Below are 24,517 nucleotides of genomic sequence, written 5' to 3'. Positions count from 1 at the left end.
CAATTATCCGTTTAATTATTGGTAATAATATGCAACTTAAAGGTCCAGTGTGTAACATTTAGGAGGATCTATTGTCAGGAATTGAATATAATATTCATAGGTATGTTTTCCATAGTTCAAAATCACCAGAATATAAGAATCATTACAGTTTTTGTTACCTTTAGAATAAGACGATTATATCTACAGAAACTGCGGGTCGCTTTCCAGGGAGTAATAAATAATAAATATAATTGTTAGTTTAGGGATTTATTTTGTACATGCATATTATCATTAAATGTGTGTGCAAGATATTTTAATGATACATTTGAAGAGTTTAAATTGAGATAATAAATATATATATATATATATATGTTGTTAATCTGATGTTTGAGGTTGTAGTTTTACTGCGTGGCCACATGATGGCGTGATTGTGTTAATCTGAGAGGTGAAAATCAGGAGGATGTACAACAATATGATCTGCCAGTTCCTCACAGATGTAGAAAAGTTGTTGAAGTAATGGTTGAAATCATTCGACCATGTAATTGCTGAGTTTTTGTTTTTGTAATCAGAGAAAAAAACTTTTATTATACACTTTTATACCACCAATAACTACAAATATTGAAGTATTTTTAAATTAAATTTGCAGCAGTAGGGCTGCAAGTAATTACAGAACATGTATATTAACTGTCAGAGTTGTTACAGATTAATTTTTGTTTAACTGAGTCAATTTAATACGTTCAGCTCCTAATCTCAATCAGCGATTTATCCCAGCGAGTTATTCTGAGCTTTCCTCTAATATTTATGCAGATTTTTCCCCCAACTGGACCAAAATAACACGATTGAACTCACGAGTGTTAACACCACCGACAACAAACATCCTTTGCAGGCATCAGACGCAGGGTTTTGTTGTTCCCCGGGGTTTACTCTTCCTGCAGAGCTCTTGACACGACATTCCTCTGAAGCAGTCTCCAGCTCATTTCATTCAGAAAAATACAATAACAGCATGCAAGCAGGCGACTGATCAGGCTTCCTACACGCTCTTATTATAATGTGTGCAGCAGCATTTAACTTACTTTAATGAACTTATTAATCATTTGGTCTTGAAAAATGTGAGAAAATGCACATTACAGTTTCATAAAGCCAATTTTGATCTCTTCAGTGTTTGTCCAGGCAATAGTCCAGACCCCCCCCCCAAATGATCAATTTATTTTCTGAAGACACATGGAAGATGAAAATCTGCACAGTTGAGAAGCTAAAAGTAGGAAATATGTGGTATTTTTGCTGTAAAAAGTTATTTAATCAATTATCAAATTGGTAATAATTCTGTTCTGTTTTCTGCAAAAAATATTTAATTGGAAGAAAGTCAGTAGCGTAACTAAATATCTCTTTAAAATCCAATATATCCTTCCTTGTGTGACAAGTTTGGTTTAACGATATGGGTGCTACTACCGCTTCTTCCTGATTTACATTGTGAATTAATAATGAAGTAATTGTTTAGTATATGAAATGTCAGAAAATGGTGAAAAAAGTCCCAGAAAAGCTGTTTTTAAATGGCTTGTTTTGTCTGACAAACGGTTAAAACAAAATAAAAGCAACATATTCTCACATCTGAGGAGCTGGAACCAGCGAATGTTTGACATTATAGCTTGAGAAATGACTTAAATGACTATATATTATCAAATGAATGATTATTTTGTGGATTGACTCATTATTTCAGCAGTAGAGTTTGAGTAAAACCCCCAGAAAATGAACCAAATGTTGGATTAAAATAGGTTTGGAGGCTTATAATCATTATGATTATCCAAATTCTGCCTGTACTGCATCCTAACTCAATTCCAAAAATCTCCTTTTTGGCCTTGCAACATTATTCTACAGCTACAGTTCCCCACTGGGGGGCAGAGTTTCATTATTAGTGGGGGGAAAAAGGCAAAGCAGCAGAATTAAAACCCTGTGGAAATAAATAAATAAAAAGATTTACAGCAAGTAAAAAAAAATACAGAGCCAGAGATTAATTTTCACCCCCACCTTGTTTTATTAAGCAAAGTATCAGAACGGTCTGCAATTAGTTGTTTAACAAAAAACAAAGATAACTTAGGGAATGTAATGAAACAGTACGGCAATACTGTTGGAGAGCAACTGCTTCAAAACCAGAGTATGAGGAATAATAACAGGGAATGTGATTGATTTTTAAAATGTTGACATGTGTATGTGTGTGTGTGTGTGTGTGTGTGTGTGGAAGTGCAAACAGCTGAACAGTAGTTGATATGACAGTGTTGAGAATAATAAGATGTAATGAAGTAAAAGCGGAAACTAGTTCACGCCCACATCTCTGGCAGCGTGTGCTTAAGATGTGGTAACGACAGTACAGCAATTTAAAAAAAAAAACATGTTACCTAATGGTTACATAGCAAATCAGAACAAATAAAAACATATATATTATTATTATTATTATTAGCCCTCACAAATTAGCTCTCTATTTCTTGAGTCTCTAATTAGGGGTTGGGATTTAACAGATAACACTGGCCTCAAATATGTGTAAATACTCACTGTACTTCACGTTTTTTTTAAAGAGAAATTAACTGCATACCAGTTAATCTGGAAGGAATATCATCGCTGGAAAGTTTAAAAACTAGAAAATAAACAACAAATCCAGCTCTTTCTTTCAAAATTGAAATGGAAAATCAAAAAACGTACAGTACTGCGCTTCTAATTTTATCATCAGACATCCTTATTATGTCTTCTCCTTTTTGAAAAATAACATTCACAAGCATTTATAGAGTAAATCGATCTCTAAGTGTAAATATCTGCAAGTAACATATAAAAAAATAAAGATGGGAAAATAAATCAGAGTTTTTGCTACTGATAACAACTCAGCTCATATTAACAAAAAACAAATCCACTGTACATATCAGACTCTAAAAGATATATACTGTCACCTCTCGTTAATGATTTACATCCAAAAATAAAATAAAATCTTCAGTCAGTTTGTTTTTTTCTTTCTCTCGTTTTTTTTTTTAAAGTGATCAGTAAAAACATCAGAGGCTGGTGCGTCCTGCAACGTTACGATGCAGCGGGACAGTCAGAAGGTCAGTACTTCACACATAAAGAACATCAGAGCAGAAACAAAAACCAGGTTCCTAACAGAGCTAGGACTAACTGCTCGTCTTTACCACAGTGTCAGTGACTACACCTCAGTTTGTTTTATTTTTACAGTGTCTCGCCATTGTTCTCCTTCTTCCCCGTCACAGCAGCATGGACTCCTGCATGGCAAACGCCTCCTGTGCGTGCCTGTAGTGTGGTCCTCCAAACAGCTGGGGGAGCTGTTGCCTTAGGACAGGCTGCTGCTGCTCCTGGAGCTGTGTCCTGTAGTGAAGCAGGCTGTCCGGGTTGGGTGGAAAAGTGAACTCCTGAACTGGAGACATTTGGGCTCGCTGGAAGCTGGGCGAGCGGGGCATCCCACCTGGGGATTGAGGGGGCAGCTCGTCCTCCGGCGCCCACTGGAGCCCGTCTACGGGCCGCCGAGGCCCACCCTCCGGCAGGTAGTGCAGGTTTGCTTCACCTCTCCGGTGGCCCTCAAACCTGTAGTCCATCGGGGCGTAGACCTGTGCGGTGGAGGTGAGCTGTTGCAGGTAGATGGGGGTGGAGCGCCCCTGGGTTTCCAGCTGCAGGGGGTGCTCCGGGGGAGGCCTGGCGTTACGGGGGTTTTGGGAGGAGTTAGGTGGCGGCTGCCTGCGGTAGGTGGTGTAGGAGTTGTTCATGAGAGCTTTCTCTGGGGAAAGGTTGTTGGTCTGCCGCTGCGTGGTGGCGTACGCTCGCTCCCCGTACGCCACAGTGGAGGGTGGGGTAAATCGGGAGGGCGGATACAGTCTGTCCTCCCCTCTGCGGTCCAGGCTCACGCTGTAGGCTGGATGGAAGATGGGGACCTCGGTTGTAGGCCGGCCGGGGGAGTGCTGCTGTGGGGGGTGTGGTACTGGCTCTGGCTGCCAGGGTAGCTGGCCTGGATTCCTGCTGGACTGTTGTGAGAAAATGGAGGAGGAAGAGTGTGTTTGGCCATCCTGGGGCCTGACGAGACAGAGACGACGCTCCCGGCCAGACTGGGTCCGCGGCCGGGGCTGCCCTGAGGGAAGGATGATACACTGAAGGGTGTCTCGCTGCGAGGGGTCCTCATTCTGGACGGAGGTCTCTCAAGCTCAAGGATCTCAAAATTCTGCTCCGGCATCCCCGGTACGTTATCGTACTGGGAGGCGTTGGAGCCTCGGTCGGAGCCGGGGATAAAGCCCTTGGAGCGGGGCCGGCGGTGGGGCAGAGCACTGTCCTCCGGGCTGGAAGGGGCCGGCGATGGCCCTCGGCTCAGGTGGACCTCTCGGGCCGCCGCCGCTTTGGCTGCTTCCAGCTTTGTCTCGGAGGGTTTGAACCAGCGGGGAGTGATGTCCCTGTGAGAGCTGGAGGCTGCGTTGGAGTTGTGGTTGGCGGTGGCGTGGCTCTGAGGCTTCCTTCTTTCCACGGTGCTGAGCTGTGACGTAGGGGTGGCGGCTGAGGGCGGCGTTTCTCGCCTCTCAGGCGTGGTGGAGGTGGACTGCCTTTGCGGCTCATTGGGGATCTCCCCCGATCCCCTGGAGCGGCCGTCCCTCCTGTCAGCCTTGTGGTGGCGGATCGGTTTCTCAAGCGAGTCCCGCCGTGTCCGGCTGGGGGGCCGACTGTCCCGCTGGCGGTCCGGTACAGGACTCGGGTCCCTGGGAGGCTCGGCTGGCTCGGCGTGGCTTTGACCGTTGGCCACGTGGTTTGCCCCCGCTGCCGCCAGCTCAGGAGGAAGCTGCCCGAGAGGCTTCTTGGGAAACTCTTCCTCTTTACCTGCGACATCAAGACAGTGGAGACACGTTAGAACACCACCAGGAAACTACAAGGGAACGGTGATGGTGTAACACACTGTGTGGCGCTGATTCACATCAGATGAGGAGTCACAACAGGGACATGGATTCATGCAACACCACTGCCATAAAGAGGTAAAAAAAATAAAGGAGAATTACATTCATGACGACACATAATCACATCTCCACAGGCAAAGAGCAGAGGACAGAAAAAAACATCAGAAATAGTATTTGATATTAATTCCCAGCTCGCTCAAGGGGCTCAATTAGGAAGTGACACTCAATTGAGTGGTCTCTGAAATTATGAGTTTCACTCCATTTCATTAAACTGTACTTAGCTGCAGCAGTAGCCCCAGTCTCGAAAGGTCATACAGAAATAGTTCTTGATTAATGAACCTTGTTAAATGTACTGAGACTTGTAAGTACAAGCATTAAAAGCCACAGAAATAGTTCTTCACTTAGACTCACCACTCAGCTTGTTACTATTCTACAACCAGTACGTTAAAAATGATGACATTTAATACTTTATCTTACTGCTTTACGTCCAAAAAAAGAAATTTAAAAAAAAAGTACAGTTGACAGGAACATATACAGTACAGACACAGTGGAAGTGACGCTGGGTGGTGTTGGGGGACTGTAAAGGAAAGTAAAGTGTGATCACCAGTCAGGAGACGGCAGCGGGAGGAAGATGAAGTGCGGTGGGACTGATCCAGGAAGTGAACTTACTGGCACTGAATCCACAAACTAAAGTGTCTGTCCATGACGAGTTTATCCACCGACCTTGGCCTTTTTTTCTTCTGCTGTACAAATGGGTTAAATCAACCGGGGGAAACTAACCTTAGCTACCTCATCTTCCTCACACAGCGTTCCCTCATCAGTTTATGTAAAAAGAAAACTCACAAATATTCTTAAAACGCTCTTTGTAATCAAAAATGAATAGTTTCATGTCTTCTTTCCGGAGACTATCCCGTCCACAACAGGGGTACGTAAACCTAGTCACAGTTCCTGAATGTATTTTTAGATGTAGTAATGATAGTCCATTAAGATATTACTAAGAGATGCTGTAATTTATTTGGCAGTAAAGACAGTTAAACTACAAATGTTAGTCTAAATTAATGTTTAAAACCTGTTGCTACAACCTGAATATATGCAGCATGGCGTTTCATTTATGATGTAGCACACACGTAGAAATGATTTCATTGTTTATCCATTTACATTAACTATAAAACAACTGTAGATAATTAATTATAACTCAAAATACTACTTAGATGTTTGTCTTCATATTTTATTGGCTAAAGAGGCAACATTTTAACACATTTTAAAATTTATGTTAAAAACCCATGCAAGACATTACATTTTGATTAAATAATTATTATACACTTACTGAATTTAATGCTAATTTTTTATTTTAAACTAAAAAAACTTAATAATTTCACATTGTGGCTGGTTTAAGTGAACTTCCTTTTAAAGTATACAAGCATTGTTTGAGCCTGAACAAATTATATTTTGTCCTCCACCTTCTGTACTTCATGACTAAGCCGTTCAGGGCCACCATATTGGTAGCCGCCGGCAGTTATTACTATGATTTTTATTCCACACAGCTGGAAAGAGGAAGTGTAGTGAAGGGGGGGGGTGTTTTATAGCATCCGCGGTGTAGTCCGTAAAACAAAGAGAGCTGCATTCACACCATGATAGTATAAATGCTGTTGTAGACACTTTTCCCTTGCTGACAAAGGTCTGAGGAAAATAAAATCTTAAGGAGGCTTTTTGGAGTTTAAGGGTCATAAACTCACATAAAAAGATGTTATTCATAAAGTCTTCGGGGGGGGAGGTGTGTCGAGTTATTGTCTGTTTGCTCGTAATATAATGTTGTAGTTTAAAGCTTTCAGCATGCAGCACCTTTTCTTATCTCTTGTCCTGAAGGTACAAAATGATTACGTTTACTGATACTGAATATCAGCAACTTTTTGTAGGGGTTAGTGACAAACAAATAGGAAGTCAGAGTCTGGATTCCTTTCTTTTTTAACCACTAATTAAGACATAGGAGAGAATACCAACGCTAGATCCGATTCATCCAGCTGGTGTTTGCACAGAGTAAATTATACTGCGGTGGTGAGAGGAGACCGTCTCTAAAGTCAAACTAGGCCCAGTGAAGTTCAAAACTACAGAGCCATAAAACCACTGTCATTTCTCACGGTTCAACCACGTCGGATACAAAAATGCAGATTAAAAAAAATACCCCAGCAAATGTGGTAGCAGATGGTTGTTAAAACAGAAGTTAAACAAAAGCCTCCAGTGTTGGAAAAGTGGCTCATTATCTTGTCAGCGGGGCAGGGAAATGAACAGACAGCTACTGTTATAGTTGTGTGGGCTCTGGAAGAAAGGAAAGTTCTGGTTCCTTCTTCAGCTACAGTATTAAAGTAAAAAATAAATAAATTATAATTAAAAACAAAAGCGGCTGCTGCTGTTTTAGAGGACAAACTATTGACTAAAATACAGCAGGAAGATGATATACAAGAACCTGAAAAAGACAGTTGAGGACAGGTGTAGTTATAGTTGTTTCTTCTGTACTATGAGCTGCAAGTTGTACTGGAAAAGTCAGGTTAATTTAGGAGAGTATAATATTTATATATTAATAAACTAATCTTAAATAGTCCATGTACAAAATACTACGATTAGCTACCAAATAGACTAGAAAAAAGATAAAAAAACAAGTTTCCAGTTACAAACAATATCATGCAGTGCCTTTAGTTGGCCACCAGAGGGAGCATTTATGTCACTTTAAAGCTCTTAATAGACAGGGGGTGAAATATCACAATTGCAACCACTTCATTGGAGTAAAGCGTTAAAAAAAAGACTTGAGAAGATATGAAGACAAGAGGAGAGCCACTGCGAGACTCCAAATAAGCTGAACTTATCTAAAAAAAATAATGTGGAGGATAAAAACAGCTGGAAGACTAGTTTGTGAAGGAAAAACCGGAGTGCTGCGGGGACAGACAGGAGACAGACAGGACGGGACGGACGGACTGAGGGACAGATGGACGGAGACATAGAGAGAGGGAAGACCAGTCAGGATAGCCCACCGGTTACTGTTGTAGGAGGGAATGTGGCCCCCACTCACGGCCACACTTTTGTTGTTGTTGGCTAACATCGTTTGAAAGAAGAAGGGAGAGAAGGCAGATTAATGAGGAGACAGAGCAAGATTAGAAAAACACACTCCTACCATCGCTAATACAGCTACGAGTTAAAAAGGACAACGGGAAGCCACGGCACACACGCACCGGTCTCGTGAAAAGCCATAATACCTGAAGGGGCATTTGTTTCACTGTCAGTTGAACTTGGGGTGTTTCTGGGGAACGTTTCACTGATTTTAGGTCTTTTTGAGGGACCACATCAGTATATTATATGACAAAATTGATATATTTATGTAAAAAAACTATGTTTTCTCCAAGAATTTAGGATTGTTCTCTATTTTTCTTATTATAAAATCTCAGAAATGTGTTGAAAATTGCCCATTATGACTTTAAATTGCTTGACTTTTTGTCTGACCAATAGTTAAAACCCCAAAACGGTTCAGTTTAGAATCATTTAAATACAGAAAAACCTGTAAATGTTTACCTTTTGCTTGATAATCAATTATTAAAAATGTTATTTCATTCATTATTATTTTCCCCTCTTACTAAAAACCTAATACTACATTCAAAAAAATACTCATACATATTGATTTAGCTCAGGTAAAGGGCTTCCTTTACACGATCAGTTCTGCACAAAATATAACAAACTGCATAATATTTTAGATCTGATTTGTAGTAAAATGCAAATAAAGATTTAAAGTTGTCTCTCTGTGGTTCTGTTGGACCAAAATCACAGTCAGAAATGTCCCTTTTTCGTATTATAGCTGGTTATACTTTGTCTGTGTGCTTCATTCTGTACCTGGTGCGGGCAGATCCAGCTTCACCCTCCTGAGCTCCGTCATGGACGCCTGTAGCTGCTCGATCACAAAGTCGTCCTCGAAGTAGAAATCTTTGGACAAGGTCGCCTGCAGAAACTCCACCAGATCTTCCATGGACAACTTCATCAGGTGCTCTGTAAAATCCCACATAAACTTAAAATAAGACCTTGAGAGGTGGACACCAGCTGGTATCAGTGTATGGAGGTAAAAGACTCTTACTCTTGTGCAGTTTGAGGATGGTGTAGGACATGGCGGGCAGCAATCTTTCACCCTCCAAGATGTAGATGTCCCAGATTCTGAGGGTGAGTGTGAAGGGAGTCTGGACACAGATAGAACAGATGGTCAGAAGATCTTCTCATTGTTTCCCAGCATGCTTCTTGTAGACTGATTTATTGATGTATATCCAGAATGGACAAACCAAACACTGGCTCTAGATATAGGGCCCTTTTATGGCCACTGTAGTTTCTCCTACTTCACTGCTAGATGCCACTAAATCTTACGTACTGCTCCTTTAAAAGTCTGATGTTACTGCTTTTGTTTTAGTGCAGATTTGTTGCTGTTTTCTTCCTGGTTGCTGCTGGCCAGTATGCCTTTATTTTCATAGCCGACCAGAGGACATTCTTCCAGTACAGTCTGGGGGGGGATTTTTGTCACATGAGGGTTTTCTTGCCACAGGGGGACTCCCTTAACACTAAACATTCAATATGTCCGGCCATGGGAAGTCTAAACAAAGGAATGTTTCCACTGGCCATAAAAAAAACCTACAGCGGCAGATTTGTGGGACAAGCTTGCTGTTAGTGTACTCACTCTGTCGAGGAAGCACTGGAAGAACCACTTCATGGTGTAGAGACTTGTAAACACCTCTTGGGTATCCTGCAGCAGAAAAAAACCAACAGAAAAGGGCAGTTTTATGTGTCAACAATTACTCTTTAACAGCAACAAAAGCAGCTTCAACTTTGGTGATGATGATGATAGTAGGTAGTATCATTGAGATCGTTTAGACTTAAGGCTTGTTTGTCTTCTATATGTACAGGAAACATAAATATCACAAGTATATTGAGCACATTTTTATGCCTTAAGATAAAGGTTAAGGTGTTAAGAAATGCTCCTGAAAATATAGGAAGTGTTTTAATGTAATAACATTATCCAACAGTTTTATTTCTGCTATTATGAGCAGTTGTTGCATTATTCAGCACGTGTTGCATTATTAATCGCTACAGCAGTGTTGCCTTGTCTCACCAGGTGTTGCTTCAGTTTGGGCATCAACTTCTTGAGGATGCGGTCGTGGTGCTCCTGGAAACGCATCAGCTTCGGGAAGCCGGGGACAAAAAACCCTAAAAAGGTGAGAACAGAAGGGACGATCAGGTTAACCTGGGCTGACTGAGCTCTTAGCTTGCAGTAGGTCTTTTATCCTCCTGCCCTGCAATTACGTGCAGTATTCAGACAGTAATCCAGGCAGCAGCTGGAAGAGCTCTGCAGCCCGACGGTAAGTCTTCTCCTTAGTTGGTTGTACATATTCCTGGCTGTCAGGGCCAGTGGGTGATAGTCTCTTAAAACATGTATGTATGTGTGTGTGTGTGTGTGTGTGTGTGTATGTCTGTATGTTTACAGTCTATAATGCATATTTCCTGAGTGTAGAGGCCATTTGTGGAGGTTTTAGTGTCAGTTGCCTGAGATTTATGAGCTTATTTCTGCAGCATGCTCTCCGCACTGATGTCTTTTTTTGTTGATAATTTTATCACATGCTTTGACAAGACCATCAAAGGTCCCACAAGGCTTCAGTTTAATACCTTAAATCAGTGTCTTGTATGATATGAATGTCAAATTTAGGACTTGGTCAGAGGACTGTGTGCCTACCAATATACTGTTATATATATATATATATATATATAGAGCCACACCACCGATGTTCACTGGATGCAGCTCTGTTGCGTTTTGGTCGCACCACGTTTCCATCGTTGCTTCATCCACATGAAGCACCTGTTCTTCTGCAGCCACATTTTCAGTTATTTTGCAAATATATTTTGTGTTGTACAAGCATAGTAAAGACCGTTTTCAATGTAGTATTTTCTAAATACTGGCAGGAAAGTTGTTGCATATACTATTCCTCTGTCTCGCTACGTCCTTTGACACTCTCCTCACAAGGTTCATTAGTAGCTGTTGATGGGTTTTGATCAGATTTTAGTATTGTGGATATTCAAATGTGCTTTCTCATTTCAACCTGGCAAACAACATCTGCTGAGGAAGATGATATCAGGTGATATGCTACTAGAAGAGCTACTAATAGGCCTTGTGTTGATATTGTTTTATCTGCTGCTGTTCCCAAGGTGAAGAATCAACATTGAATTTATCTGTGTGTTGTTGACCCAAGGTCAGTAACAAATCACATGTATATGAATATTAAGTCAGTGAATTTTGAGCTTCAGAGACACGAGCTGCTCTAGCAACAATAGACCTGATGTGTTAATATATCAGAGCAGAGGAAAGAGCAACGCGTGAGAGGCTCCGGTTACCTGCCCTGAAGTGTTAACACATCAGCTACAATGGCGTCAGATGATCTCCAGCAGCTGCATCCAGTGGACATTGGCTGTTAAAATAGAATATGTTCCAAGAGATAAAGGGCTTTTTTCTTTGCCCATGAAAGTGAGTTTAGATGTGTTACCATGCATGGCATGCTTCTGCCCAGACAGTAGTTTGACCAGAGCCCAGAAGGCGTCCTCTTCATTCATGTAGATCAGCAGCAGAGCTGTGATCTGACTCATGCCCTGGCAGTAGCCCACCTCCTGTAAACACACACAGTCGGGGTAGTGATGAGTTGATTCCTTACTGCCTCTGTGTCCATGAGCCCTATTTTGTTCCTACGTAAAGGCAACATGAATGAACGGAGCAATCTCAGTTCTAAAATGCAGTGTAGGATTAGCTTCATTGGTTTCATTCAAATCAATTACAACACATTAGTTCTCATTCAGTAGAACCTTTTGGAAAAGTGACAGCCTGAATGTTTTTATCTGCACCAGCAATGATTGGAAATCTTATTTATGTGCCGCTAGTATTAAACGGGGACATTATGTGATTCATTATTACCTCTGAGTTCTGCATTTAGTGGAAAACATTTAAAAGTTGTTAATTATCTGTGTCCTCGTTTGTTAATCCGTCCAAAAATGCATCCAAAACCTGAAGTAACAGCGTGGAAATCCAGTACTAATCAAACAAAAACAGTGCTCAAGATCTGTGAAAGGCACATAGACAGATGCTGCAACCCACAAAGATAGTAAAAGCACAGTAACCTTTGCAGTTTCCTGCAGACTGAGAGTGTGAATGACTCACCGTGTTGTACATGGAGTAGGCTGTGAGGACGTGGAAGAGAGCCTGCTGCCTGACAACACAAACACAAAACCACAGTTACCACAAAGCCCTGCAAAGAATCCACAGTATGAACCCAGGAGCATCGTTCACAGTTTGGGATCTGTATTCTAACAGCTTGGACATAGATGGTGCACAATATCCTCTTCACACATGAAAATTAAAGGACTGGAGGGCCAAATACGTTTCTTAATTTTAGACCAGTAGTGTGAAAAAGCAAATTACAATGGTGTTAAAACAGGTGTGGTTCCTGTATATGAGAGCTGTGGCTGGTTGCTGTTTCTCTTTGGCTTATAAATTCATCAGAGACCGTCTTACAATCTCTGCAACAAAGCAGAAGACCAAACACAGAAAAAGGGGACATGAATCCTCTCACTTCCATATTGGGAACACTTTGAGGCCTCAGATTTTGGGAATCAGTTAAGAGTGAACCGATAGATTTACAGTCTGATTTGCCACTTGCTTTTGATTATTTATACTTTCCATATGTCATTAATTCAACCATAGTGTGACAGTATACATTATATGTTAAAAAGGGCCAGTGTTTAAGATTTAGGGGGCATTATTTGCAGAATATTGCAGAAATGGAATATATTCATTGGTATTTTTATTTAAGGAAGGAGTGGATCCTCTTCTATAAGTCCACCACGTTGAACCGGCATGTTTCTACACTAGCCCAGAGTGCATAAACTAAGCTAACTGAGCTAACTAGTCAGAAAGCTGCTGTTAGTGTCTCTGTTGGAGCTTTTAGTCACTAGAAGCACATTCACGGTTTTGTAAAGGTCTCTGTGTGTTTCAAATACTTTGCACTAAAATGTCAGAAGTTGGACCAGAATTGATCAACAATACTACTAAATACCATATACCTACAGATGGGTGACCAATTCAATTTTCAGCTAATAAAAAGATGGTTGGGGGGGTTTAATTACTCTTTAAACAGGAATTCTGGATTTTCTGACCTACAGATGTTTGCATGTGGGTGAAAGCAGTTTCTGTAGAGCAACGAGCATTGTTATTGGTAGGATAGGAAAGTGTAGGGTGGTTAATTAATGCAGTGTATTCTGGAAATACGCACTTGACGTCGTATCGATGCATGAACATGATGTGGTCCCTGTAGGTGCGGTTTACATCCAAGTCAATCTGGCGGATGTCGGGGGAGAGTCCTCTGGCCCTGGCCTTTAATTTCTGTGGACGAACCCAAAAACACAGAAAGAATAAGAGCGGATCAGTGACAGGAGACTCTTACATCACATTCACAGCCATAAACTCTCATGAACCGTGTTCCCTTATGCTTGTATGATTTTAATTTGTGGTAAAAAATAGTTTAAAAGATACAAACAGTAATAGTTTTGTCGTATATTTGATGTATGAGACTAAAGATAAAAGGGATTATTATGGACACAGCTTCCTGCTCACCAGACAGAAACTTTCCACTGTTTCTTAGTTTACTGTACGCACCCTCAACTCATAATTAGAATAGTTTCCTCACCAACTGAAGGCAGCGATATATTGATTCTGCCAGCTAGACTTTCTAATGAGATCCAAAGTTTCTCTCACTGCAGAAACGAGCTGTGCAGCTTCACACAAACGAAATTAAGCCTCCAAACCCACATCTTGCCCACAATAATTCTGCAGCTTACTGAAATCAAATAAAGCCGAGGTGGCTACTGACTCGCTTATGAAGCTTTATGAGGCTTGTGCTGTAATGAACGTTGCCATGCTGCACTGATTTTATAGACTTAGTGTGGGAGCGAAGGACTGTAAAGCGCCAGCAGGGAAGGGAGAGTGTGTGTTTAGCGGCGAGATCCCGGGCCTCCGTACCTCGTAGAAGTCTTTCTTCTCCTCCTTTATTTTGGGAACGTCGAGCAGCAGACACCACACCTCCCCTCGGAGCTGCAGAGGGATTCCCTTATAGATCCTCCTGACCAGCTGGAAGGGAAGAAAACAGCAGGAGGTCATTGTTAGAAAAAGCCGTCAAAGAGGAACAAGCTTTGCCCACCCCAGAAACACCCTCACCCTCAACAGCCAGAGCACAGTGGAGGATTTTATACATTTTTTTAGTCGGACAAAACATCAGGCCTTTCACTAAATATCAGATAGAGATGAGACAGTGTTTCTGACTACCTGACAGAACATCTCAAAGCTTCAATTTGCAGCAATTCCAGTTAAGTGTCCCATAACATCATTAAAGAACATTAATCAGCAATAACTCAGATTATTAATTAATCGTCTAAGTCATTTATCAAACTAAATATAATGCACTCACTGGTTCCAGCTTCTGAAATGGGAGGATTTGCTGCTTTTCTGTGTTTTATATCATTTGCCCACTAAATATATTTTTAGATATTACATTTGACTGTGAAAAACTGTGCTAATAATATATATTAAAGATAAATATATTTATAATGTGAATAATCTTTAGTTGCAGCCAGAGTTTGTAAAGTCTTACAAACCCCAGTAACAACTGAATGCTGCAGTGAAAGATCTCATGTCATGCTGGATTTGGCTACAAATGAACTCATTTTTATCATCTTTACTTTTTCTATTTCAATTTGTCAGGTGTTATTTAACCTGGAGAATGTTGGACTCTAACCTTTAAAGCCACAGGAGGTGTAGACCTTAAAGCTAAATATAATTAACTTATATTCTTCTCTTCAACTCATTGGATCCATTGACTGTGGCTCCACTTGTTATCTATGTTCATTAATAACTTACAGAGAACCTTCTAAATCTAAATCTGAAAATAAATAAATTATGAAATGCTTACAAGTTACAGTGTTCAAAAAGACAGTTCAATAAAAACATAGTGATATGATGCCAGGAATAGTGAAACACGACAAAAAACCCCACAATTTTATCGGTTCAAAGGTTGTCACTGCAGGCCCACACAGATGCAATCAGAGCCTCTGGCAGTTGCCAAAAGTGATTCAGAATAAGAAACCCATCAACCAAGCTGCTCTCATCCTGTCAAAGATACAAACAGTGCACGCACGAATGTACTCGGCACTCTCCTCGAGCAAAAGCAAAGGGCTTTGGAAGGTGAACCACGACCATCTGGCTGGACGAGCTCCAGGAGAGATTGTGGGCAGAGAGAGAGAGAGAGAGAGAGAGGGAGAGAGGGAGTACGAGAGACTGCTTTGCATGCAGAACAGTCCAAAGTAATTCAGTGTCCACAAAGAGATGGAAAATCAGTCGGACTCCGGGCGAGGAAGATTAAGTCTTAAAACCCAAACTGCTGGAACAGCAAAGCTAATCGGAGCAGTGAATTCTCCGTCTACAGCTATTAAAACCCAGCCAGCCGGAACAGTTATACAGCAGATATGGGAGGTGTTGGGACTGTAAATGCGTGTGTTCAGGTGACTGACAGAGGACACAAACGAAAAGGAAAGTCCTTCTATCTGTAGGTATTCACAAAACATCCTGCGGCTAAAAGTAGCTCCCGGCGTGCCAGTGCTAACTTTAGGATTCCACCAGGTTTTGGTCTGGGAATAATTCACCAGGCGTTCCTGCAAAAAAAAACTACCTCCTACGTCTGTGAGAGGCTGGATTTAGTCCAGACGACTCCCAAGACACTAAGTCCACATTTACATGCGTCATTTCAAGTGTCTCGCATCCAGATAAAATCCAGTTTCATGTGCACTCAGCCACATAAATGTCTCTGTTGAACAGGGAAATCAGAAGCAGGAGGTAATGCACCTGAAACCTTTAACTAACTAGAAGAAGACAAATACCTTTGATAATTAAACAATTTAATATTTAATTTAACAGCGACAGTTTTGCTGGCATTAGCTAAAAACTATCCATAAGCTAACAAAAACGTGTGTATGAATGGTATGTATCGCCGCTGAATGATCGTAAATCTAACAAGCAGATCTACTTGAAAAGTCGATATTCTGCTTTGTTTCATGCATGAAATCTGACACAGTTTAGTTTATAATTTTAGATATATATTTCAGAAACAGTAAATGATGTAAAGTGAGGACAAAGCATGCAGATAATGTGTCTTGTTTGGAGGACTTGGACTAGTGTGGAGTAGTAGAGCAATCTTAAAACTATTTTGTTCCTCACACCGCTGAATGAACGTTTTATTTCACACTGACTGACAGCCAATCACATCCAAAGCAACAGGTCCTCTTAGGAGAACACTATACGCTTTATTTCTAACCTCAAATGTTTTTGGTGCTTCAGAATTCTCACATGAAAAGAAAACCAAAACAAGTCAGGCGGTGAGGGAGAGAAGAGATTTACAGAGATGTGCGAAGATGAGCTAAGAGCTGATGAAGAGTCATAAGTCAGCTCTTGTCTGTAAACGCGCCTGCGTGTCAGAGTATGATGTATGTGTGCGGTCGGTGCACTTCCCTATTAAAAGGCAGCGTGTTGTGTGTGTCATCTCAGAATTAATGACATTTAGTTGTGTGTGTGTGTGTGTGTGTGTGTGCGTGCGTGCGTGCGTGTGTGTGAGTGAAGTATCCAAAGCCTACACTTCATCAACCCCTACCACCACACATGGGACCCACTAGTTTCTAGTGCAACAGCCTTGTAATTAGGCTCTGATGAGCGAGTCAATGAGAGCATCTGTTAGACTAATCATCCTTTGAGTGTGTGTGTGTGTGTGTGTGTGTGTGTGTGTGTGTGTGTGTGTGTGTTTGTGTGTGTGTGTATACACTTGAACACGTGTGTCAACATTTACATTTCTGTGAATCTGTGCAGTTCTAGTCTTTGTATTTACTGTGTACATACATACAGCTCATCGTTCTTACGGATGTTAACTGTAAGAGGATTCTTCTTTAAAAAGGAGCAGATGAGTTTGTTCTCACGTATTTAAAATGTGTTTTCTGATGCAAGAAGACAATAAACTCCTCCTCTAACATGGCTCAGAAAGCAATGAAGTTAAGCTCTGTACACACCTGAAGACTCGACCAACCACACTTTAAAGATCCTCTCCACTAACTTGCACAGATTTTGTTTAGTCATTGACGGTCAGGAAGGTCAATAAACCTTCCGACTGAGTAAATACACCAGATAACTCACGAAACGACTGGTGGACGACCCTGAAAATGAATGACTGTTCTCATACCAAAACAGTTTATGTGCAGTTTACGCTGAAAAGGGTAAAAATGGAGAAAAAATTAACAGAGTTTGGTTGAGATCCTGGATTGAGAGGCATGTAGGACAATATAGCGTCACACACAAGTCGTCACCCGTCACCAACGTCATGTTATAAATGATTAGGGATGCACAATAATTACTGGGGCAAAAACATTATCTGACAATAATGGGAAATGTATGTTATGCATTATCAGGATAATTCAATTACAGCCACTAAATATTAATTTATTTTGAAGACTTTATACTCTATGGAAGTTGAAGTTTTTTGAGGAACTTTACGAGAAACAATAGTGATGTTAGAGACATGAAACTACAGGTTATAAACAGAATATTAAATTAGTAGTAGAGATATCGGCCAGGAGAAGCAGGTAATTATCGGTTATCGTATCGCCTGAAGAGAATTCCATATCGTGCATCCCTAATGGGAATGACTGGCAGCGACGGGATCTAACCTCCAACTGACCCGCAAGTTAAAAGACAAAAACCAGATACTGAAGTTTCCTGTTCGTATCGGTATCAACAAACCATCCACAACCAGCAGCAGCCACTGAACAGTAAGCAGTCACCACATCAACAGGCTTCCAGCACCACAGGAACACAATTACTCCGGCTGTCCCACTTTCTACTCTGACCCAGCAGTCATTATGAAGAATGGCACTGGGGACACCGCTGTAGTCTTACACCACAGCCCGCTGCAAGATTTCACATGGCACTATATTATTACTGTTATGTTAAACACTACAACCTCAAGCCAAATTCATCGTGTGTGGCGCGGGGAAAGGGGGGGAGAAAAAAAAAAGCTTATGGCTGCTTTACATCTGCTCAGCTCTCTCGTACTTTCCTACTGCAGGCTAAATGTTCTCAGCAGCTTGCAAGAGAGGAAACAAAATAACAGAGATACTGAGCGTGACCCGTTTCCTCGCCGAGCTCAAAGCACGCCGCCGACTGACAAAGAGGAAAAGAAATATCCCCGAAGCTTTTAAAGAAGAAAGAAACCCGAAAGAACAGAGCGATGTGATGGAGGCAAGGTCCAAACACTCCACAGTGTCCTTGGCTGTTACTCACTGTGAGCGTCTCTTTGAAAACAAAGGGGGAAGCAGTGCCAAAGAATGAGTCTCACTGTGCTCTTAGTGCCAGCCGCTGGTGGATTTCACATTTCAAAGCTCGGACGCTCTACATGCCCACACACTAAATCCCCGCTCTAACCAAACACACAAATGAAGGACACGGTGAAGCGCTCCGGGCAACACCACAACCGCAACCTGGACCAAAAAAAAGGCACTAATGAAGGCCGCCATAACTGATACCTGCCCCCCCACCCCTAATGGGACTTGTGGGAGGTGGATTGAGAGAGAGCCACTCCACATCTGCTGCTGACAGGACGACTGCAGAGGGCACAAGTAGACCGATATGAACTCTCTGACAGTGCGGAGATTTTTTATCATTTATTGATTTTCATTGATTTAAAGCTGCACTTTATCTATATTTTACATTAACAAGTATAACATGTAATAGTTCTGCATTCAAATGTCAATAAACTAGACCCATCTTATATTTGTTGTTCAGTTGTGTACTTACATTATCCCAAATGTTTCCAACAATGTTCAAACCAAGAGAAATACTTATTCTGGTAACTCTCCGTTTCACCGGTCGCCTGTCAATGATGATTTGAACCGGATGAAAGATTTTAGTCATCGGACGTCTGAACCTTAAGTTATCAGATAAACAAGCTGAGATAGTAGCAGCTCGGCTCGCAGCATGATCCGACGCTACATCAAACCTTGTCTTTTGTTATTGAGAGAGCGTTAGAAGTAACGTATTGTACATTTAAGTAATTCATGTGGAACTACTTTGATAACTGAATAATTGTTTTAGTCATTTTTGTTGATTCTAGCTTCTTAAATGTGAGGGTTTGATGCTTTTCTTCGTGATACATGATAGTATACTTAATATATTTAGGTTTCGGACTGTTTCTCGGACAGAAATATGACATATGAAGTCATCTTCACTTGTGGTAAATTATAAATGATCACATTTTTCTGGCATTTTATAGACAAAAGGATTAATCAGCAGATTAAATCGATAATAAAAATGAATGGTTAGTCGCAGCTCTCATGTGAACGGCACCTGTTTGCTAATATGTGTCTCTAAAAGAACTTTATTGTCACATCTTTATGACTATATTGATACAGTATGTGAATGTTTACTAAAGTCACATATTAGCAAGTCAAATTCCTCTTCATCATGAGTCAAATGGTTGTCCGAGAACAAAATACAGCGAGGGACAGATGAGTGATAGAGAGGGTGAAGAGGAGGATGAGAGAAAAACAGAAGATCACCTTCTCACTGTTCTTGTATTTGTCCCAGCTCTTCATCATCTTCAGCCACTTGGTGGTCCTCTCCACCTCCATGTGTTTTTGCTGAGTGGAAAAACAAAAGTGACACATTAATAACTCGCTCATCTCTCGTCGGTGTTTCTGCGGCTGCGATCGCGTCCGATGGGAATCGCTGTCAGAACGGCTCGACAGATAAAAAGGTACGACTCGGGAGTGATCGTGCTGCGTGTGTTCAAAGTGGTTTGAAGCTGTGGAGATGCTCCAGTTAAAGCCTTCTGTGGATGCTGATGAGCTCATGTTTTACAGCTAAATAAGGCACATTTGTCATTTGCAAACAAATTCAGTGACAAGTTGGAATTAGATTTTAGATCATAAGCATTATTTTAGAAAAAGTATTAAGTCTGAAGTCATTTGGTTCCAGTTTGAGGGGAAATTAAACTGTAAAGTTATAGCATCAATTTCTTTTGGATTTAAGGTCTATGTGCAAACCCAGTACTCAAGTAGTTTGTATGGGCTGAGGTTTGAATTTGTGTAAAAAAGTGTAAAAGCTCCTTTTTCCCCATGGTACATGAATGCAACATTTGATGTGTGTTGACACATCATTTTACAGCCTGTTAAATATAAGTGTTGTGTTGTTAAAAAGCAAAAAGGCAGGTTGAAAATACTCAGAACGGACTAAGAAAATGTTGAATACAATGTTTTTAGTCAAAAGCCAAAAGAAGAATCCAAATTGACAGCGACAAGCTGTTAATTGATCTGAATATCTATGAAAACTATTAAAGTTACATTACGTGTGGTCTTTGATTTAAAGAGTTCCAGCTACAGTTATGATTCCAAACAGTTTCGGCACCAGAAACAAAAGATGAGGATGAATACTACACTAGAAGATCTTTGGGATGAGAGCAGTAACAGATATATTTCTGAGTGTTTGAATCACGTTTCAACCACAGGAACTTTATCCTTAATTTAACTGTAGAAACCAGGGTCTAGATTCATTTCCCTGCTTCAGGAGGTAGTTTTTCTAACAGTTGGGGTGATGTGACGATGTAAATGTGTCAGCCATTAACAGATTTATTTAATTTCCTATATTGTTTATGCCAACGTATCTGTCACTTTAGTATCTCCAGTTGCACGGTATAATGTTGGCAATGCTACAAATCAGTGAGCAGGACGGCTTTTATGGCTTTATTTGTTTTTACAGGATTTTTGCATCAGTGTGATTGATTCATTTCATCATATTCATCCAGAATACGTACTATAGTACATCAATCTGAGAATGTAGAATTATATACAGCATGATAGGTGAGTGGATCTTTAAAAGGTCCTCTCCTATCAGGATCTGTCCAACATCCATTTAAATGTCAGAGGTAGCAGTTGTGTGTGTTTCAGTCAAAGCAGTCTATTTTAATCGCAGTCTAATTTATCTAATCTTCACGGTTTTCCAGATGCAGGACAAATGCAAACATGAATGTGGAAAAGGGACTTCCTGATTTACATAGTTGCAAAGCTTTGTTCCCGGTTTACTTGGTTAGAAACAGGCCCTTAACTACACATTAAGTAATGAATTAACTCACCTTCGCCTCCACTGAGTCGTAGGATGGAAGTTCATTCTCACTGAGGAGAGGAGAAAGAGGAGGAATGAGTGAGAGAAAAAGTGGAGAGTGAGATAAATAGCCTAGGACTTGTCTCTTAACCTCCGGTTTATTTTTGTACTCGCTGTCACAGACGCAGTGGAAGAATCATAGTTTAGTCAACCCTGATGAAACAACTGAGTGATATTGGGGTCAGTGCTCGTCTCACTCTCCCTGACAGCAACATCAAACATGTCAGCGGTCACACAAACAGGAAATAACAGATTAGACATTCTGCTCGGCTTATCTGCGTTTCAAAGTCCCTGCAGGAGTTCTTCTGTGGTGAGTTTCTCTTTGACGGGAAATATTCTGGTTTGGTCTCCGCTGAATCCTACCAGCCACAGTGCGCCGAGCACTCCCGTAAACACAGAAAACACAGGTTGTATTGGGGTCAGCTGAAAATCTCCCATGCAACAAACGCTTTTCACCACAATGTGGCCTGAAATGGAGCTAAAACGTTAAAGCTGAGCTATTGATTTCCATCTTGTATTGGTCCAACATGTCAAAGATCTTTTGTATTTGGGGACCATTGGAAAAAGGCAACAAGAGAGTGAGTTTATAATTCATCATATATGAAGAACAAAGTTCCCAATGATAAATGAAAGATGAGTAAATATAAAATTTGGGTTTAGAGCAACTTTCTTCCAAGGGTTGACCCGAATGCTTTGACTGTTGCCACGATAATTCACCTCCAAATCAGTATTCTAGTGCTTTGGTGGATTTTTAACAGCCTGAACCTGCAGTACTGCCCACACAGACTCTACCAAGTTATCTGACATTATGTTAGAAGTCTCTGGATAGACGGTGGATAATCCACAACAACGGACCAGTTAAAGCTTTCGGTACCGCGCTGGTTTAGATGCTACCTCATGTTCCAATATCAATATTTACGGGTGTATAATCGCCTTTTGTCAACTAAAAAACTCGTTTTCTAAAAAGCAAGCAGGTCATCTTCTACGGAGGCCGCTAGAACGGACAATCCAAACACATTTTTCAAGAGTAGTTTCTCCTTCATGTTTGGAAAGCTGGGGTGAGGCGAGGGGGGGGGCACTCAGCAGCTAAATCCTACAACCTTATAACGTGTATTCTTTCTCTCCTCTTTCCGTCCACACAGCTTGTTAAGCCTAAAAGGAGATAACGGGTCATCTTGGCTCATGTGTGCCGCCAGTCTGCCCAGTCGGCAGCATCATTCCTGGGCTTCGTATTCTCCTTCTTCTGCCCAGTCAGTGACCTTCACCTCGGGCTACTTCTGTCCCTGTCTTAAACGATCACATAACCCAGATGTTTTTTTTTCCTCCTCCCCCGCCATCCAACGTCTTCTCCCTCCGTCTCACACTGCCTACGGTCTGGATCGTACCACTCTATCCGAACACTGATGCCCTGTGATTGTGGCTAACCAGGCTGTTTCCTGGCTGCATGTGCCAGCCTATATATAACACACTCTAGCACAGCGCTGTTTAAGAGCCTCGCGGCCTCGCGACCGGCCCCGGCCAAAGCCACAGACACACTCTTCCGTCAGCAACACTCGCCTGTACAGCCTCTCATTTTGTCCCTTCAATGTGGCGCTGCTGTTCAGACTGGGCTCTGGAGGTTTTTAATGTAGTTTATTAGGAATAATTATGGGTGATGGTGTTTTCTTCTGTGCGAGTTCTTACTGGACAAAGCCAAAGCGGTCGATGACTTTGTAAAGGTGGAAGTTGGTGTCCTCCCAGGGCTCCACGGTGGCCTCTTTTCCCTGGAATCAAGAAGAGAGATGGAAACACAGTGAATAACACGTATCTGCACTCAAATAGAAGACCTCGGATGTGACCACTGAGCTTAGTAAATGCTAGATGGACATACTATACAGTCAGCCTCATGTTCTTTGTCATACTCTTCCTATTATACTTACTACTCACTGTACTTTTAAAGCTTTTATTTCTTTGTTAGCTTCCGTATTATGCCAACCGTCTCTTGTTCTGATTTTACATGCTTGTTATTTTTAAAAGCCAACTCTGACCTCATCTGACCCGCTGAATAGTAGCCATTGGCAAAAAAACCCACCACATCTACAATAACGCTGATTAATGTGGCTGAAAGTGAACAATGAAAGGATAAAAGACGCCAAGATCAACAGAAAATGAATGTTTAAAAGGACAAAAAGGAAAAATCACAACAAACTGGACTTTGTCTCTCTCCCTCATACCCAACGAAGACGCATGTATGACATTCAGTTTAAGACGACAGAAATAAAAGGGAGGAGAGTATTGGTCTAAATAAGAGTCTGAAACTGTAGTAACTGTAATTGTGAAGCATGAAAGCGAATGTTAATCAAAGTGTAACACTCTTCCTGTGTATATCATCCAATCTAACTGAGTAACCTCACATTTGTTTGGGTTATAAAACGGAAAAAATACAGTATATATTAAAAACAACATTTCCTGGTTCCAGCTTCTCAAATTTGAGGATTTCTTTCTTCTGTTTGTTTTATATGAGAGTGAATTAAAGTTTTAAGACTGACAAAAAAGACTTTTCTCTCTGAGTAATCGCTTCATCTATTCACGATTTACAACAACAAAAATAATGAGTATTTCCAGCACTGCTGTAAAGTAAGTGTAACACCGGCTGTGTGTTGACAAAGGATTAAACATTTTTTATTTAAAAACGGGACTGTCATCTGAATTTGTTGTTTTTTGCAACATGCTAACAACAAAGTTTTGGTTAAAGAAAGAATTTTAAGGAAATAAAAGGAATAAAACTACAAAAGTAGATTACTTCTACAATCTGGACAAAACAATGAATCAGTTCATCTGAAAAACAATCAACAGATCAATCAGGTAGATGATCAGCTGCCGCCCTGACGCTGCTTGTGCACTGAAATAAACTCAACAGCGACTTCTGATTGAGCTGCAAATTACATGCCACCCACGTTCCTCAGGGGCAGAGAATCATGTTTTGATTGGCTGCTAGATTACGAGGGGAGCCACGACTCTGTCGCCCTTGGGAAAGTGTGTTGGTGCGAGTGTGTGTGTTTATGAGACGCAGAGGAACTGTGTGTGTGTGTGTGTGCAGAGATTAACAGGTGTGAAATGAACAGCCAGACGCCCACCTGCGTCACCGTCTGACTCCAGGCCTGGTTCTAGTTAATTCACCATCATGGACCAATGCAATAGAGAACCCACAGTCAGGGTTGTGAGGAGAGAAGAGCAAGGAGAGAATATCAAAGAGAGAGAGAGTGTGAGAAACAGAGTGGTGGAAGATTAGAAGATAGAGTTGAAACAGAGCTGATGTAAAACTTAC

General features: G+C 41.2%; 1 protein-coding gene across 1 annotated transcript in view; it reads right to left on the bottom strand.

Moving 5' to 3' along the window:
• Positions 1–1,987: 1,987 nt before the first annotated feature.
• Positions 1,988–24,517, bottom strand: part of usp6nl (USP6 N-terminal like) — a 46,734-nt gene continuing 24,204 nt past the window's right edge. The window contains 13 exon segments of the mRNA XM_051392962.1: positions 1,988–3,943; positions 3,946–4,830; positions 8,781–8,933; positions 9,019–9,118; positions 9,607–9,672; positions 10,039–10,133; positions 11,462–11,582; positions 12,127–12,175; positions 13,238–13,347; positions 13,984–14,091; positions 19,611–19,691; positions 21,182–21,221; positions 22,894–22,973. Coding sequence (XP_051248922.1) covers positions 3,222–3,943; positions 3,946–4,830; positions 8,781–8,933; positions 9,019–9,118; positions 9,607–9,672; positions 10,039–10,133; positions 11,462–11,582; positions 12,127–12,175; positions 13,238–13,347; positions 13,984–14,091; positions 19,611–19,691; positions 21,182–21,221; positions 22,894–22,973 — 2,610 coding nt within the window. The 3' untranslated portion in view covers positions 1,988–3,221.

This window comes from Dicentrarchus labrax, unplaced genomic scaffold (genome assembly GCF_905237075.1).
Source record: "Dicentrarchus labrax unplaced genomic scaffold, dlabrax2021, whole genome shotgun sequence".
Lineage (NCBI taxonomy): Eukaryota > Metazoa > Chordata > Actinopteri > Moronidae > Dicentrarchus > Dicentrarchus labrax.
Note: the sequence above shows the minus strand (reverse complement) of the source record. Positions and strands in the feature narration are given on the sequence as shown.